This window comes from Colossoma macropomum, unplaced genomic scaffold, assembly GCF_904425465.1.
Source record: "Colossoma macropomum unplaced genomic scaffold, Colossoma_macropomum, whole genome shotgun sequence".
Classification (NCBI taxonomy): domain Eukaryota; kingdom Metazoa; phylum Chordata; class Actinopteri; order Characiformes; family Serrasalmidae; genus Colossoma; species Colossoma macropomum.
The window spans coordinates 27807595-27826477 of NW_023494786.1; the positions used below are offsets into that span (position 1 = coordinate 27807595).

The following is an 18883-nucleotide window of genomic DNA, read 5'->3' on the forward strand; positions in this document are numbered from 1 at the left end:
GTGGATGTCGAAGCATCAAGACAGGAGTAGGTGCTGTACTATCTCAAAGGTCTGGAAATCCTCCTAAGTTACATCCTATAGCTTCATTTTCCCATAAGCTTAAGCCAGCCATATGCAATTATGGTTTTGGACACCATGAGCTTCTTTCAGTTAAGTTATCCCCAGAAAAATAGAGGTATTGGTTGGAGAGTGCTAATCACCCGTTCACGGTTTCAACATAACTTATCACCCTGGGTCCCGTAACACCACAGCTGATGCACTCTCTAGAACCCATCAGAATCTTAACAAAAACGAGAGCTCCCAAAAACCCAAGAACATTTTGCCCCCACACATTAATATATCTTCTATTAGATGGGAATTAGATGAGAAAATAGGGGCGGCCCTAGTGAATCAGGAGATCCCCCCCCCAGTGTCCCTCATGGAAACTTTACGTTCCGCTCCAGTTTAGAGATCGGCTTATTACCTGGGCTCACGCCTCTCTGACTTCCAGCCACCCAGGGGAGACTCACAACAGTAAATTTCCAATCGATATTGGTGGGAGACTATGATCAGAGATATACACATGTTTGTTTTTTCTTGTTCTGTGTGCTTTTAGTGTAAAACACCCAAAACATTACCCGCAGGTAAACTTATGCCATTACCAATTCCTAATAGACCATGGAGTCATATTGCTTTAGATTTTGTTACGGAGTTACCCAAGTCACAAGGACTTACCACTGTTTTTATGGTTATAGATTTTCTTACAGTGTAAGGTTTCTTCCTTTTCCTGCTATCTCTACCGCTTTTCATAATCAGAAACTCTAGTTAATCATGTGTTCTGATTTTTTGGTATTCCTGAAGACGTCTTATCCGACCAAGGCCCCCAATTCACGTCACAAGTGTGGACAGCATTCTTTGAACACATTGGGGTCTTGATAAGCCTGACATCGAGTTATCACCCACAATCTAATGGTCAGTGCAAGCAAGCAAACCAAGAACTGAGAAGGTTTCTTAGATTATTCAGCCACAATAACCCTAGTCACTGACACTATCCAGTATAGGCAGAGATGGTGCAAAATTCATTGATTAGTTCAGCCAAGAGACTAACCTTTTAGTATGTTCTGGGCTACCAATCACCAGTAGCACCATGGACAGAACTTTCATCTAGAATTCCCGTGGTTGACAAATGGATGCAGTGCAGTGAGAGGGTCTGGGAGGAGACCCATTAGCAAATAGAAACAGCTCTTCAATGGAACAAGCAGCAAGCAGATCACCACCAGAGTGATGCCCCCTCCTACCAGCCCGGAGACTGGGTATGGATGTTGACTTGGAACTTCAGGTTTGCTGAGGGAAGTAGGAAACTAAATCCTAAGTACATATGCTCCTTTAAAGTTGTTGAGAAAATCAATGATGTCACCTATAAACTTGAAATGCCTCCCCATTACCATGTTTCATGATCGTTTCATGTTTCCTTGCTCAAACCTGTTGTCCCAGGTCTGTTGGACAGTATCTCATTGACTGGGAAGGATATGGCCCTGGAGGAGCAGTGCTGAGTGCCTGCCAGGGACATCCTGGACCCTGGACTGATTGCTGACTTCTGCACCCAGCACCCAAGAAAAGTCTGCTCCTCATCCTCGGGGCCGCCTAAAGAGGGCTTCTCCCAAATCCGTTCCTGGCCGTCGTCGTCGGAGTTCATCGTCAGTCCAGCAATGCGGCAGCTCTGGGAGTGTTCCCTGTCAGTCCTCCAATGGCATGGGGGTGGTCGTCACAGTCGGCCTCGTCCTTTGGCCATCCCGAACTCTTTGGGGGGTACTGTCTCCCACCCTTCTGGCCTCGACTCACTCAGGATGGACTCCATTTCCCAGAATTCATTGGGAGACCACATGACTCCCCAACCTATCATCATTCAAACTCTTCTGAGTATTAATCTGTTCCACCTGTGTGACTTGTGATATGACCTCTTAGTTAAGTATTGAAGCACAGGCTTTAGCGTAAGATATTTTTGCGAGGTATTGCTGCTCTTGTAGAGCTACTGAGTGTTTCTCCTGTGTCTTTTCAATTGTCTTTATTGTGTTTGGACTACTTTCTGCATTCCTGGTTTTTGCCTCTTGTCTTTGCCTCCCCGGTTATGGCTGCCCTGTTGTACCTTTTTGCTGTTTTGGACTTGACCCATGCATGTTTACTTTAATATCAACACCTTTGATATTAAAGCCTCATCTTTTGGTTTTTTACCACAAGCCTTTGACCCTTTCTGTCATGTTACACAAAAGGAGAAATCGAGATCAATTTATGCTAACAACAGTACACTAGCAGCGAACACTATAGACAAAAACTGAATCAACTCCTTGGCAAGAGCTCATGCAGCCAGATTAAAATTAGTGATTTAGGTAGTTTATAACATACAACAGATAAACTGAATAGAGTAGTGCATTACATATGAAAAGAATTTCAAAAGTACTATAAAATTTAATCTAGTTAGGATGCCTCTGACATATCGCTACACTGACATATCACAGCAAGCTCAATTGATTCCTTTGTAATTTTCTTATCTGGAGTTTGGATAAGATTAAGAGCTTAAGAATGGCTATTCTGAAATAGCTACTGTCCTACGTTCAGTCTTTTGTCATGGTGACTAAACAGATAAGAAAATATTTCCTGCCCACATACAGCCTATTTAAAAGTAATGAAACCACTCCTTGGTTTGGTTTATCATTTCTACATTTTTTCATTTTTTTTACTTCAGACCTACATTATGGATTAGGAATGCTATTTATTGTAGCTGAAAAGGCTGTTGTCAGCTGACACTGCCCCCCTATCCAAACCCTGAACACTCAAGTTTTGTTGCTCTTAACAACAATATACTGTCACTGTTGGAACAAAACCTTGCATCTGTGATTTGTAAATACCAGCTGGCTTTTACACTGTATGAAAGTTTCATGATGAACTGGCCAATAAAAACTTTTTTACATGAACTTACTAATGTAATATGAGTATATTAATTTATAAATTGTAAAACAGTTCATTACTACCCTGACAAATTTAAATGAAGGTATTCATTTACAGACATTTTTATATCCTGTCTGCTCAAAAAGTTTTTGATAGCATTTTTGGTTAACATTAACTACTGGAAATAAAATATTCTTTGATTATAAAGTCTTCTATGTAATGTCATGGCAATGACCCATAGCTAGAGTCTCCTACTCTTGACCCATAGTTACAGCCTCCTACTCTAGAATTGTCCCTGGGTCTTTTCTAATGCGTTTCTCATCAAAGTGTTTTCTATTGCATGTCCTGAGTTTTAGGGTAAATCCAGAAATAAGGCTTGGCATCAGTTATAACCTTGGAATAAAGCTTTGTCTTCAAAAGGGAAAACAAAAAAACTGTATCTTTATTTATACATATATAAATATTTATACATACATATACATAAGGAACTTAGGTATTTCATAATTGGTTAAAGTGAGTTTTGGTACTTCATGCCTTGTGATGTACATAAGACTGCAGGGTCTGTTGCAAGAAGGTCCAAATGTATTTGGTATATAAGCCATAGCTGTTCAGATAATATGAACTAAAATTTAAAATGTTGGACTGGGATATTAATATGATTACTATCACTGTAAATAATACTGATCTCCACATGTTCCTCTTATATCAATTTCATTTACAACTATTATATCTTTTGGACATACTCTTTTGAATTCACATCATTTAATTATGCTTAGACAGAACACATTGCATTTTGCCTTTGGTATGTAGGTCACTTGAATAACCAGAGCATATTTTTTTGTTCTCTTCTCTTTTTTTTATTCTGAATTCAATCTTTGAGGCTCCAGACCTGCAGGACCAGATTTAGATACAGTTGATTCTACATAGTTAATCTTCAAGCACATTTAGTCCAATTAGATGTGTTAAAAAATGGACAAATTGAATTAAGTCACTGTGATCAATACATACTGCTTATGTTTCTGCCTCTTTAAACAGAAAATGTGGTCTGTGAAAAAGTTATGGTTATATTTTTTCCTAAATCTTAAAGTCAGCCAATAAATTGAAACTATGCACTAAAAAAACACACAGAAAGTCAACAAAAAGTTTGACCCGGGAGTTTGTACATTTGTACATTTTTTAAATACATAGGGATGCAGATAACTGAAATGAACTGTACAGATGGTCAAAACCACCCAATGACTGCTGGGATAGGCTCCAGCTCTCATCGCAACCCAGTAGGATAAGCGGCTTAGAAAATGTGTGTGTGCAGAGGGTCAAAACTAGCTATCATTATGAAATTAACAAATTAACAAAGCTGATTATGCACTCAAAGATTTACTTTTACATAGACGTATCAGAGCAAGCTCACTTGATTCCCTTGTAATTTTCTTATCAAAATCTTTTTCACCTCTTGTGTTCTCAAACAGTAGATTAGTGGGTTGATCATGGGAGGCAGCAAGCTATACAATGTGACAATAGCTATTTGTAAATCAGGATTTAAAGTGATGCTAATTTGGGCGCTCAAATAATAAAAACACCTGGGTATAAAGTATAGAGCAATTATGATGAGTTGAGAAGTACAAGTAGAGAAAGTCTTCAGTCGCCCACCAGCACTCGAGACTTTTAGGACTTCTACAATAATGCAGCAATAGGAGAAGACAATAATGGCAAGAGATCCCAGCAATACTAGCATGGCAAAAACAAAAGCTGGAAAACTATATGAAGTTCTGTCAGTGCACGCAAGTCGTGTAATTGAGATGTGGTCACAGTAGCAGTGCAAAATGGTGTTGGCTCCACAATAAGGGAGAGGGTAAGCTCGAATGGCCATTATTAGGGTGCTGGCATGAGCCACAACCCAGGCCACCAGGCTTAGAATGAATACATTTCTGTTTGTCATAACATTGTGATACTGAAGTGGGTAACAAACTGCTACATATCGGTCTATGGCCATTAGTGCCAGTATGTATGAATTGACTGTGCCAAAGTAATGCACTAAATACATCTGAATAAAACAACCTAAAAATGAAACGGTCCCAGCTTGGAACCAGTATCTGGCAATGATCTTTGGTAAAGTGCTTGTGCTGAACAGTACGTCAGAAATGACTAGACTTATAAAGAAATAATATACAGGTTTATGGAGACTTTTTTCTGTTGCAAAAAGAAAAAAAAAATATTCCGTTCCCTGTCAAAGTGCACACATAAACAAATAACATAGCTGCTGATACAAGGCCACAGTAGTTAGGGTGAAGTCCAGGAAAGCCAACAATGAAAAAGTCCTTCACAAAAGTTACGTTTCCCATCGACATCATGGGTTGATGTCCTTAAAATGCAAAAAATGAAATTAACATTACAAATATTATGGAATATAATGGATACTCTGTGCATGAAGACAATGAAATATTTTGTGATAGGTAATTTATTATTATTTTAGATTGTCTCTCCATTACTTACAGATCATAATATTAACATTACATGTAATTCATAAAATAAGTAAATGACAATGTGCTCCCTCCTTACCCAGATTGCAGAGTGCTGTGAACTGGCATAGCACATCAGGAATTGGTGTGCCCATGATCTGGGAACATTTATTTTTATTTTTCCAATACAGATCTTACATGACCAGGGCGTGAGGGGACAAATTTTGTACAGAAGTTCCAGAGACTTATGTAAGAAGTAATAGGACTACAATTACTGGATGAGAAAGTTCACCTTGTCTTTGGACCTCTTATATGACCAGCCAGTTAGAGTTTTGGCTTTGCTCATAAACCTATTTTCCAATCCCAATGATAATTTTCAATCATTAGGACCTCTATGTATACACGTGTCTACGTTCTCTAGTTGGATTAAATGATGGCCATAACATTAAGAGAGCAGTTTTCATAGCGCTGTTAGTTTCCACATTATTAAACAAGCTTAGCACCTTTATAGATGAAGCAACTTCTCAACAACTTCCCATCCGTCCATCCATCCATCATCTAAACCGCTTATCCTTCTGGGTCGTGGTGGGGTGCTGGAGCCTATCCCAGCTGTCATTGGGCGGAAGGCAGGATTCACCCTGGACAGGTCGCCAGTCCATCGCAGGGCAGACATACACATTCACACCTAGGGGCAATTTAGCATGTCCAAATGGCCTGACTGCATGTTTTTGGACTGTGGGAGGAAACCGGAGAACCCGGAGGAAACCCACACAGACACGGGGAGAACATGCAAACTCCACACAGAAACGACCCTGGTCACACCCGGCCAGCAATCAAACCCAGGCCCTTCTTGCTGTGAGGCGACAGCGCTAACCACTGCGCCACCGTGCTGCCCTTCAACAACTTGTTGATGTATTGTATAATACTAACTGTATGTATTTATGCAATGTTCAGTACTTTACTCACTGGATCATGTTGCCACTGTGTTATATTGTTGATGTAAGAATTATATTGCACTTTGTGAACATGGTAACAAAGTGCTTTGACTTTTGACTTCCCTTTAACTTTGGACAACACAAGATTTGGCTCCTGATTGGTGTAAATGTCCCCTTTTCATGTGGTTTCAGAGGTAATATAATGTGTAGAATGTAGAAATGCATTGTGATTGATAACAAAGAATATTTTGCTTTTAAACAAAGCAAAGAGGTCACTTCTTTTATTTCTTAAGCAGTAGATGAGTGGATTAATTATGGGTGGCAGCAGGATATACAGCATAATATTAAGAGGCTACAATAAGACTTTTTCTGATGATAAAAAAGATCCCCATTAAAGTACCAACACAAACAAAGATGTTTTAGCATAGATGACTTTACAAAGCTATTCCATCGTAAATGTAAAACACTTCAGGACATGTATGTTATTCACCACAGAATTTCAATAAGTCCCATGCACCAGTCTGCCCACTCCGCCCTACCAAAAAAAGCTTAGATTCTACCTTATTCAGTGAAATGTCCTTGTAATATCCCTAAAAATCAGGTGCATATAGCTGACACATCCACCCTATTTTTCATAAACTGAAGAAATGTTGATCTGGCTAAACTCTTAGTTAAGATTTCTTTCACTTCTTTAGTTCTTAAGCAGTAGATGAGTGGATTGACCATGGGTGGCAGCAGGCTGTACAACATAATAATGAGTATTTGTATGTCAGCACTGAAGCTGATACCAACATAAGGGGCCATATGATTAAAACACCTGGGTAAAAAGAAGAGAGCGATTATGATGAGCTGAGAACTGCAGGTGGAGAGAGTCTTCAGTCGTCCATGAGTGGTCGAGATTCGAAGGACTGCCATCATGATAGAGGAATAGGAAAACAAAATAAAAGCCAGAGGTACGAGCAACAAAACCATAGCAAAAACAAAAGCTGGAAACCCATAAGGTGTCCGGTCAGTGCATGCAAGCTTTGTGATGGCCGCATGGTCACAGTAGCATTGGATGATTGTGTTGGCAGCACAGTAAGGAAGAGGATATGCTCTGATTGCCAGCATTAAGACACATGGTTTTGCTATCAGCCAAGATGCAAAGCACAAGATCATGATAGTGGAGTCGTTGACAATATTAGCATATCTGAGAGGATTGCAGACTGCCACGTATCTATCAAAGGCCATTACTGCCAGTATAAAAGCATTAGTCAAAGCAAAATAGTGCACAAAATACATCTGAATAAAACAACCTAGGAATGAGATGACTCCATCATTGAACCAATATCTAGCAATAATCTTGGGTAATGTGGTGGTGCTAAACAGGACATCACATGCAACAAGATTTATGATGATATAATACATAGGTTTTTGGAGCCTTTTTTCTCGTACAAACAATGTAAGAAATATTCCATTTCCCAGCAGGATACACACATAGACAAACAACATGACTGCGGATGCAAAGCCATAGTAGTTAGAGTGAAGCCCAGGAAAGCCCACAATAAAAAAATTCTTCACAGAAGTGATGTTTCCTTCAGACATGATGATCAGATGGAGGGAAAGAGTTGTTGTGGCCTGGTGCATAGAAGAAAACATTATTTAAGTTCACATATACAGAGGTGTTCAAGTTAAATACAGTTTTTGAAACACAAAACACATTTAACTTTGAAAACTCCACAAAGCAATTTTTTAAAACAAATATTGAAAACATGAGAAAAAAAAATCATTAACTAAAAACTCTGCGGTTAGTTTGTCAGTAAAGCAAAATTTACCTCTCCAGTCTAAGTAAATCCTGAAATGTACATGCTTCAACTCAAGCCATTCTAAGAAAAGAAAATTCCTTTTGTTTACTGGGCTGATGAATGACTCTGACAGCAAATCTAAATTATTATTTATAACTTTCTAGGACTGCCTTGCTGACATCATCATGTGATGCACATTAGTTTTTTTAAAGTTAGTAATTCAGGGAGGAATGACAAAACACTGGTCTTGGGATCATCAAAAAGGGGCCCATGGGCTCAAACTATCCAATGAACAAGTTTTCTCTGGTCCCAACTCGCCCTCGTGTGAAAGCTATAAAAAATGGGTTGGGTGTTTTAGTACCAGCACCTACTGAAATGTATAAGCATATTTTTCTAATAAACAATACAATTTAATGCAATATATAGTATAATATAATAACAAGAACTTTGTTTGATAATCACTGTTTTCTTTTGTAACAGTGACTGCTAAATACAGACAGGCTGGCTAAGCATTTCACGATGAGAGCACAACAAAGACATATTTTCAATCTAATTCTTTAAAATTAATTCTCAGTATCAGTTTTCCTAATTGTGACCATAGAAACAAAAAGGCTAATTTCTGCTAGCATCTTCTGTTAGATTTGCAATGTTATGTTAATGTTGGTGCTAATGGTGGTGTATATTCACTGTTCCACCCTGGGATCAATACTGCATATGGCAGCTCTAGCTTTAACATTATTAAGAGACGTGGTTGACGTTTCTGTGAGAGGAAGGGTGTTGGGTTTGGCAGGGGTCTAGCCTAAAGCATGTCTGCTCTTTGAGAATTTAGCCCCAGGTCAAATCTATGATAACCCCTGCTGTAGGCAAACAACAGCAATGCTCTACATCTTGATTACTATCACAAAATCCCCCTTAATTTAGTTCCATACTAGTGCACACGATAGCCATAAACCAGAGATTTTCAAATCATGAACTCAAAAGTCCAGTCTTGATTTTGGAGAATATAAGCAACCTGTGAGGTAATAAACTAAAGCCAGGTCAAAATTTAAATAAAGCAAATAATAATAATAATAATAATAATAATAATTCAGAATCAATAAGAATTCATGAAAAAAAAGAGAGACATAAAATGTTCTCTGGTTCTCATCCATGTCAAAGTTTTTCATAATGGATATTGGTTACTATGTACTAACTAATGAGCTAAATATATATTTTCTTTTGGATAAGATGTTTGTCTAATGTTTTGGTCATATTTATTTGTTCTACACTATATGGACAAAAGTATTGGGACACACATCTTAATTACTGAATTCAGCTGTTTTATCCTGTTCCATAGCCACAGGTGTATAAAATCAAGCACACAGATATGCAGTCTGCCTTTACAAATATTTGGGAAAGAATGGGTCATTCTATGGAGGTCAGTGAATTCGAGCTTGGTACTGTAATAGGATGCCACTGTTGTAACAAGTCAATTTGGGAAATTTCTTCCCCTCTAGATATTCCATGATCAACTGTAAGTGATATTATTGAAAAGTGAAAGCGTTTAGGAACCACAGCAACTCAGCTACAAAGTGTCAGACCATGTAAAGTTACAGAGCGGAGTCACCAAGCACTGAGGTACATATTACATAAAGGTTGCCCACTCTCTGCTGACTCAATAACTGCAGAGCTCCAAATCTCCTCTGGCTTTAACATCAATGCAAAAACTGTGCGCTGGGAGCTTCATGGCATGAGTTTCCATGGCCGAGCAGCTGCATGCAACCCTTATATCACCAAGCACAATGCCAAGCTTCAGATGGAGTGGTGTAAAGCACGCCGCCACTGGACTCTGGAGCAGTGGAAGTGTATTCTGTGAAGTGACGAATCAGGCTTCTCTATCTGGCAGTCTGATAAAGTCTGGGTTTGGTAAATGCCAGGAGAACACTACCTGCCTGACTGCTTTGTGCCAACTGTAAAGTTTAGTGGAGGAGGGTTAATGCTATGGGGTTGTTTTTCAGCGGTTGGCCTAGACCCCTTAGTTCCAGTGAAGGGAAATCTTAATGCTTCATTATACCAAGACATTTTGGACAATTTTATGTTTCTAACTTTGTGGGAACAGTTTGAGGAAGGCCCTTTCTTGTTCCAGCATGACTGAGCCCCAGTGCACAAAGCAAGGTCCATAAATGCATTGTTGGGTGAGTTTGGTGTGGAAGAACTTGACTGGCCTGCACAGAGCCCTGACGTCAATCTCACTGAACACCTTTGGGATGAACTAGAATGGAGATTACGAGCAAGGCCCCCTCACCAAACATCAGTGACTGACATCACAAGTGCTCTTCTGGATGAATGGGCAAAAATTCCCCACAGACACTCTCCAAAATCCTGTAGAAAACCTTCCCAGAAGAGTGGAAGCTGTTATAGCTGTAAAGGGGACTCCAAATTAATGCCTATGGATTTGGAATGGGATGTCATAAAAGCTCCTGCAGGTGAATTAATTATTCCAGCTAACGTGTCAGATTAACCACTAATCTAATTAAGAAGAGACAGTGATTTCCAAAAAAAAAAAAAACATTCTAGAGCTTCTGGAAGACTTTTGTAGGTGCAAAAATGAGCATTATCATATATTTTTTACCTTATTGTTGACAGGGTTCTGGCCCAAAATGAAGGCCTTACTCTAATAGTCATGGTTCATCACTGGTATTAACTGTATGTAATGTTGTTCAGTTTTGTGTTTAATTCTGTTTAGTAGTCATTACTTATTGTATTGTCACTGTGTTATTTTTGTTGAATTAAGAATTGCATTGCACTTTCTGTACTTGATAACAACGAGCTTTGATTTGACTGGCTTTCAGTTGGTGTAAACATCATTTTTTTCATAGGTGAAAAGTATGTCCTTTGCCCGCCTTAATGTTCACAGAAAGCTTACAACTATAGCAGAAATATACACTTTTCAATTTACAAACTAAAGAAATGCTGATCTGGCTAAACTATTGATTAAGATTTCTTTCACTTCTTTTTTTTAAAGCAGATGATGAGTGAGCAGTTTAAGGGAGGCAGCAGGCTATACGACATTATAATGAGGACTTGCCTGTTACTGTTATCAGGTCGAAAACCAATATATGGGAACAAATAGGAGCATTTCGCTTCCAGCAAAGATCAGAAAATATGACTTAAAGATCATAGATGATGGCCTTTATTGAGTGATGTAAAAATAAATCGCTCATGGCCAATGCAAATAAATGTAACCTTTGCTCAAACTACACCAAGACATCCTTCAAATAATTCAAAAAGTACTTTAAAAAACATTGAACACTGTAGGACACCGTATGCTGTTTACCACAGGATTTAAATAAGTCCCATGCACCAGTCTGTCCACGCTGCCCCTCTAAAAAAGAAAAGCATAGGTCTACCTTTAGTGAAATGTCCTTGAAATATTCATAGAAATCATTTGCATATAGCAGACATGTCCACTCTTTTTTTCAAAACCTGAAAAAATGTCAAACTGGCTAAACTCTTAGTAAGATTTCTTTCACTTCTTTAGTTCTTAAGCAGTAGATGAGTGGATTGATCATGGCTGGCAGCAGGCTGTACAACATAATAATGAGTATTTGTGTGTCAGCACTGAAGCTGATACCAACATAAGGGGCCATGTGATTAAAACACCTGGGTAAAAAGAAGAGGGTGATTATGATGAGCTGAGGACTGCAGGTGGAGAGAGTCTTCAGTCGTCCTTGAGTGGTCGAGATTCGAAAGACTGCCATCATGATAGAGGAATAGGAAAAAAAATAAAGGCCAGAGGCGCGAGCAAAAAAACCATAGCAAACAAAAATGCTGGAAACCCATAAGGTGTCCGATCAGTGCATGCAAGCTTTGTGATGGCTGCGTGGTCACAGTACCATTGAATAATTGTGTTGGCAGCACAGTAAGGAAGAGGATATGCTCTGATTGCCAGCATTAAGACACAGGACTGTGGCATCAGCCACGATGCAAAGCACAAGATCATGATAGTGGAGTTTTTGACAATATTAGCATATCTGAGAGGATTGCATATTGCCACATATCTATCAAAGGCCATTACTGCCAGTATAAAAGCATTAGTGAAAACAAAATAGTGCACAAAATACATCTGAATAAAACAACCTAGGAATGAGATGACTCCATCATTGAACCAATATCTAGCAATAATCTTAGGTAATGTGGTGGTGCTAAACAGGACATCACATGCAACAAGATTTATGATGATATAAATACATAGGTTTTCGAAGCCTTCTATCTCTTACAAACAATGTAAGAAATATTCCATTTCCCAGCAGGATACACACATAGACTACCAGCATAACTGCAGATACAAGGCCATAGTACTTAGAGTGAAGCCCAGGAAAGCCTACAATGAAAAAATTCTTCACATAAGTGATGTTTCCTTCAGGCATGATGATCGATGGAGGGAAAGAGTTGTTGTGGCCTGGTGCATAGAAGAAAACATTATTTTAGTAAAGTTTACCTCTACATAGGGGTTGGAATAAAATGCACTTTCTGAAACACAACATTCAACTCTGAAGACTCAAATTAGATTTTAAAATCAAATATTGAAAACATGAGAAAAAAATGCAGTTCTTTATTGAACTACAAAATATACCGCTTGAAATGTGTTTCAACAAGTATTTCTATATTGACATGAAAATACATATTGCTGAATAATCTTGTCAAACAAGTAAGGTTTTACCTCTTCAGTCTAATTAAATCCTTAACTGTACATGCTTCAACTCAAAACATTTTAAGAACAGAGGATTCCTTGTGTTTACTGGGTAGAGTCAACCTTTCTTATTGAGGGATGTTCTAGTGTATTTTCCTCTGGCTGATGAATGACTCTGTCAGCAAATCTAACATTTTTATTTATAGCCTTCTAGGACTGCTTTGTTGACAACATCATGTGATGCATGTTCATTTTGAGTTAGTAATTCAGATCAGCACCTAGTGGCCCATGGGCTGAATCCGGCCTATGAGCAAAGTTTTCTCTGGTCCCAACTCATCCCCCAAAAACAATTTTTTAAAGTTACATTAAAATTATGTGGAATCCATAAAAAAGGGGTTTGGTGTTCTAACACCAGCACCTATTAAAATTTATTAGCACATTTTCTGATAAACAATAAAATATAATATAATGTAATAACAAGAGCTTTGTTCCATAGCCACTGTTTTCTTTTATAACAGTGACTGCTAAAGAGCAGACAAGTATTTCACAATAAGAGCATAACAAAGACATATTTTCAATCTAATTCTTTAAAATTAATTCTCAGTATCAATTTTCCTCATTGTGGCCATCGCAACAATAAAGCTCATTTCTGCTAGATTTGCAATCTTATGTTAATATTGGTGCTAACGGTAGTGTATATTCACTGTTCCCCACTGGGTTCAGAACTACTTATGACAGCTCTAGCTTTAACATGGACACTTGATGTTTGTAAGAGACACAGTTAAAGTTTCTGTGATAGGGATGGTGTTGGGTTTGGCAGGGGTCTAGCCCAAAGCATATCTGCTCTTTGAGAATTTGGCCCCAGGTCAAATCTATGATAACCCCTGGTGTAGGCAAACAGCAGCATCTTGATTACTGGCACACAATTCTCCTTAATTTATTTCCGTACTAGTGCACATGATAGCCATAAACCAGAGATTTATAAATCATGAGCTCAAAAGTCCAGCCTTAGGTGTTGCCATTGCTGGTAGGTATGACATTCTGTGGCCAATCTGCTTCATCAACAGCTCATTTAACTACTAATTCTTACAAAACCGAGGACCAGAAACTAGATTAAAGGTCTGTAACTGTAGCCCTATACCACAGACTCTGCCCAATCCATGCTTTTGGAGAATATAAGCAATCTGTGAGGTAACAGACTAATGCCAGGTCAAAATTTAAATAAAGCAAAAATAAATAAATAAATAAATAATTTAAAATCAACAAGAATTCATGAAAAACCAAAGACATAAAATCTCCTCTGGTTCTTGTCCATGTCAAGTTTTTCATAATGGATATTGGTTACTATGTATTTACTAAGGAGCTATCTTTTTTTGGATGTTTGTCTAATGTTTCAGTCATATTTATTTGTTCTTATTTGTTCTACACTATATGGACAAAAGTATTGGGACACACATCTTAATTACTGAATTCAGCTGTTTTATTAAGTCCCCTAGCCACAGGTGTATAAAATCAAGCACACAGATATGCAGTCTGCCTGTACAAATATTTGGGAAAGAATGGGTCATTCTAAAGAGGTCAATGAATTCGAGCTTGGTACTGTAATAGGATGCCACTGTTGTAACAAGTCAATTTGGGAAATTTCTTCCCCTCTAGATATTCCATGATCAACTGTAAGTGATATTATTGAAAAGTGAAAGCGTTTAGGAACCACAGCAACTCAGCTACAAAGTGTCAGACCATGTAAAGTTACAGAGCGGAGTCACCAAGCACTGAGGTACATATTACATAAAAGTTGCCCACTCTCTGCTGACTCAATAACTGCAGAGCTCCAAATCTCCTCTGGCTTTAACATCAATGCAAAAACTGTGCGCCGGGAGCTTCATGGCATGAGTTTCCATGGCCGAGCAGCTGCATGCAACCCTTATATCACCAAGCACAATGCCAAGTTTTGGATGGAGTGGTGTAAAGCACGCCGCCACTGGACTCTGGAGCAGTGGAAGTGTATTCTGTGAAGTAACGAATCAGGCTTCTCTATCTGGCAGTCTGATAAAGTCTGGGTTTGGTAAATGCCAGGAGAACTCTACCTGCCAGACTGCTTTGTGCCAACTGTACAGTTTGGTGGAGGAGGGATAATACAATGGGGTTGTTTTTCAGGGGTTGGTCTAGGTCCCTTAGTTCCACTGAAGGGAAATCTTAATGCTTCATTATACCAAGACATTTTGGACAATTTTATGTTTCCAACTTTGTGGGAACAGTTTGAGGAAGGCCCTTTCCTGTTCCAGCATGACTGAGCCACAGTGCACAAAGCAAGGTCCATAAAGTCATGGCTGGGTGAGTTTGGTGTGGAAGAACTTGCCTGGCCTGCACAGAGCCCTGATGTCAATCTCACTGAACACATTTGGGATGAACTAGAATGGAGATTGTGAGCCAGACCCTCTCGCCAAACATCAGTGTCTGACCTCACAAGTGCTCTTCTGGATGAATGGGCAAAAATTCCCCACAGACACTCTCCAAAATCCTGTAGAAAACCTTCCCAGAAGAGTGGAAGCTGTTATAGCTGTAAAGGAGGGGACCGACTCCATATTAATGTCTATGGATTTGGAATGGGATGTCATAAAAGCTCCTGCAGGTGTAATTTGTACGTGTCCCAATACTATTGTCCCTGTGGGGTATTTAAACTCTACAAATATTGTAGTATTTCTATGTGGTGTGAGGTTAAATACAGCCATATAAGCTTTTTATTTGGTTAAGACTTAAGGAGCTAAATTAATTATTCCAACTAACGTGTCAGATTAACCACTAATCTAATTAAGAAGAGAGAGTGATTTCCAAAAAAAAGGCCATTCTAGGGCTTCTGGAAGACTTTTGTAGGTGCAAAAATGAGCATTATCATATATTTTTTTACCTTATGTTGACAGGGTTTTGACAATTCTGGCCCAAAATGAAGGCCTTACTCTAATAGTCATGGTTCATCACTGGTATTAACTGTATGTAATGTTGTTCAGTTTTGTGTTTAATTCTGTTTAGTAGTCATTACTTATTGTATTGTCACTGTGTTATTTTGTTGAAGTAAGAATTGCATTGCACTTTCTGTACTTGATAACAACGAGCTTTAACTAGAGTGGCTTTCAGTTGGTGTAAACATCCCTTTTGCTAGCTTTCACAAGTAATATGTCATGTAGAGTGTAGAAATGCACTGTCACTGATTATTGTACATGATTTCTCTTCCAAAGAATGCAAAAAGATGTTAGTCTGGAACTGAGGGATGAAAAAGTGAAAAGTATGTCCTTTGCCCCCGTTAATGTTTAGAGAAAGCTTACAACTATAGCAAAAATATACACTTTTTAATTTACAAACTAAAGAAATGCTGATCTGGCTAAACTCTTAATTAAGATTTCTTTCACTTCTTTTGTTTTTAAGCAGATGATGAGTGAGCAGTTTAAGGGAGGCAGCAGGCTATACGACATTATAATGAGAACCTGCCTGTTACGGTTATCAGGTCTAAAACCAATATATGACAACAAATAGGAGCATTTTCCTTCCAGCAAAGATCAGAAAATATGACTTAAACACAAAGATGATGACCTTTATTGAGTGATGAAAAAAGTTAATCGCTCAAAGCCAGTGTAAAAGTACCCATGCCCCAGTCTGTCCACTCCACCCCTCTAATAAAGAAAAGCATATGTTTACCTTCTTCAGTGAAATGCCCTTGTAATATTCATAGAAATCACCCTATTTTTCATAAACTGAAGAAATGTTGATCTGGTTAAACTCTTAGCTAAGATTTCTTTCACTTCTTTAGTTCTTAAGCAGTAGATGAGTGGATTGACCATGGGTGGCAGCAGGCTGTACAACATAATAATGAGTATTTGTGTGTCAGCACTGAAGCTGATACCAACATAAGGGGCCATATGATTAAAACACCTGGGTAAAAAGAAGAGAGCGATTATGATGAGCTGAGAACTGCAAGTAGAGAGAGTCTTCAGTCGTCCTTGAGTGGTCGAGATTCGAAAGACTGCCATCATAATAGAGGAATAGGAAAAAAAAATAAAGGCCAGAGGTACGAGCAACAAAACCATAGTGAAAATAAGAGCAGGAAACCCATAAGGTGTCCGGTCAGTGCATGCAAGCTTTGTGATGGCCGCGTGGTCACAGTAGCATTGGACAATTGTGTTGGCAGCACAGTAAGGAAGAGGATATGCTCTGATTGCCATCATTAAGACACAGGGCTCTGCCATCAGCCAAGATGCAAAGCACAAGATCATGATAGTGGAGTCGTTGACAATATTAGCATATCTGAGAGGATTGCATATTGCCACATATCTATCAAAGGCCATTACTGCCAGTATAAAAGCATTAGCAAAACCAAAATAGTGCACAAAATACATCTGAGTGAAACAACCTAGGAATGAGATGACTCCATCATTGAACCAATATCTAGCAATAATCTTAGGTAATGTGGTGGTGCTAAACAGGACATCACATGCAACAAGATTTATGATGATATAATACATAGGTTTTCGAAGCCTTCTATCTCTTACAAACAATGTAAGAAATATTCCATTTCCCAGCAAGATACACACATAGACTACCAGCATAATTGCAGATGCAAGGCCATAGTACTTAGGGTGAAGCCCAGGAAAGCCTACAATGAAAAAATTCTTCACAGAAGTGATGTTTCCTTCAGGCATGATGATAAGATGGAGGGAAAGAGTTGGTGTGGCCTGATGCATAGAAGAAAACATTATTTTAGTAAAGTTTACCTCTACATAGGGCTTTAAATAAAATGCACTTTCTGAAACACAACATTCAACTTTGAAGACTCAAATTAGATTTTAAAATCAAATATTGAAAACATGAGAAAAAATGCAGTTCTTTATTATTAAAATATCTTCTGCTTGAAACGTATCAGAACAAGTATTTCTATATTGACGTGAAAATACATATTGCTGAATAATCACTTTGTCAGTGAAGCAAGTTTTACCTCTTCAGTCTGATTAAATCCTTAACTGTACATGCTTCAACTCAAACCATTTTAAGAACAGAGGATTCCTTTTGTTTATTGGGTAGCATCAACCTTTCTTATTGAGGGACGTTCTAGTGTATTTTCCTCTGGCTGATGAATGACTCTGACAGCAAATCTAAATTTTTATTTATAACTTTCTAGGACTGCCTTGCTGACATCATCATGTGATGCACATTCTTTTTTTTAATGTTAGTAATTCAGGGAGGAATGGCAGGAAATTCCAAACCCAGGATCAGCACCTAGCGGCCCATGGGATGAATCCGGCCTATGAGCAAGTTTTCTCTGGTGCCCAACTCATCCTCCAAAACACTAAAATTATGTGGAAAAAGGGTGAAGCTGTTCTTCTGCCAGCACTGACTGAAATATGTAAGCACATTTATAGGCTATTCTAGCACTACCTGATAAACAATATAATATAATGTAAAATAATATAATATAATATAATATAATAAGATAAGCTGTGTTTATTAGCCACAGTTTTCTTTTATGACAGTGACTACAAACAATGATAGCGTAACAAAGACATATTTTCAATCTATTTTTCATTAAATAATTCTCAGTATCAGTTTTCCTCATTGTGACCATCGCAATAATAAGCCTAATTTCTTCTAGCATCCTCTATGAGGTTTGCAATGTTATATTAATGTTGGTGCTAACGGTGATGTATATTCACTGTTCCCTACTGGGTTCAGTACTACTTATGGGAGCTCTAGCTTTAACACAGACATTTGACATTTGTAGGAGATGTGGTTCAAGTTTCTGTGAGAGGAAGGGTGTTAGGTTTGGCAGGAGTCTAGCTCAAAGCATATCTGCTCTTTGAAAATTTGGCCCCAGGTCAAATCTATGATAAACCCTGCTATATGCAAAAGGAGCCATGCTGTACATCTTGTTTACTGGCCAAAATTCTCTTTGATTTAGTTCATTACTAGTGTTTATGATGGCTATAGACCGGAGATTTTCAAATCACAAACTCAAAACTCTGGTCTTGGTTTATGTCTTTACTGGTAGATATGACACTATATGGCTAATCAGTTACATGAACAACTGAGTTAACTTCAAGTTTTTACAAAATTAAGGACCAG

At 38.3% G+C, this 18883-nt stretch overlaps 3 protein-coding genes and 1 pseudogene across 3 annotated transcripts; all 4 read right to left on the bottom strand.

The window, feature by feature from the left end:
* Positions 1 to 4318: 4318 nt before the first annotated feature.
* LOC118826487 (olfactory receptor 6F1-like) lies at positions 4319 to 5270 on the bottom strand. Its single transcript, XM_036597476.1, is given in 2 exon segments — positions 4319 to 5140; positions 5142 to 5270. Coding segments are annotated over 2 exon segments (951 nt in total).
* A 1643-nt stretch (positions 5271 to 6913) lies between these two features.
* On the bottom strand, positions 6914 to 7900 carry LOC118796844 (olfactory receptor 2AT4-like). Its single transcript, XM_036555987.1, has one exon. The coding sequence runs from the start codon at positions 7898 to 7900 to the stop codon at positions 6914 to 6916; it is 987 nt and encodes a 328-aa protein (XP_036411880.1).
* Positions 7901 to 11585: 3685 nt separating this feature from the next.
* On the bottom strand, positions 11586 to 12509 carry LOC118826498 (annotated as a pseudogene).
* A 3210-nt stretch (positions 12510 to 15719) lies between these two features.
* Positions 15720 to 17466, bottom strand: LOC118796854 (olfactory receptor 2AT4-like). The gene has a single exon (XM_036555998.1). The coding sequence runs from the start codon at positions 17464 to 17466 to the stop codon at positions 16471 to 16473; it is 996 nt and encodes a 331-aa protein (XP_036411891.1). The 3' UTR covers positions 15720 to 16470.
* Positions 17467 to 18883: the final 1417 nt, after the last annotated feature.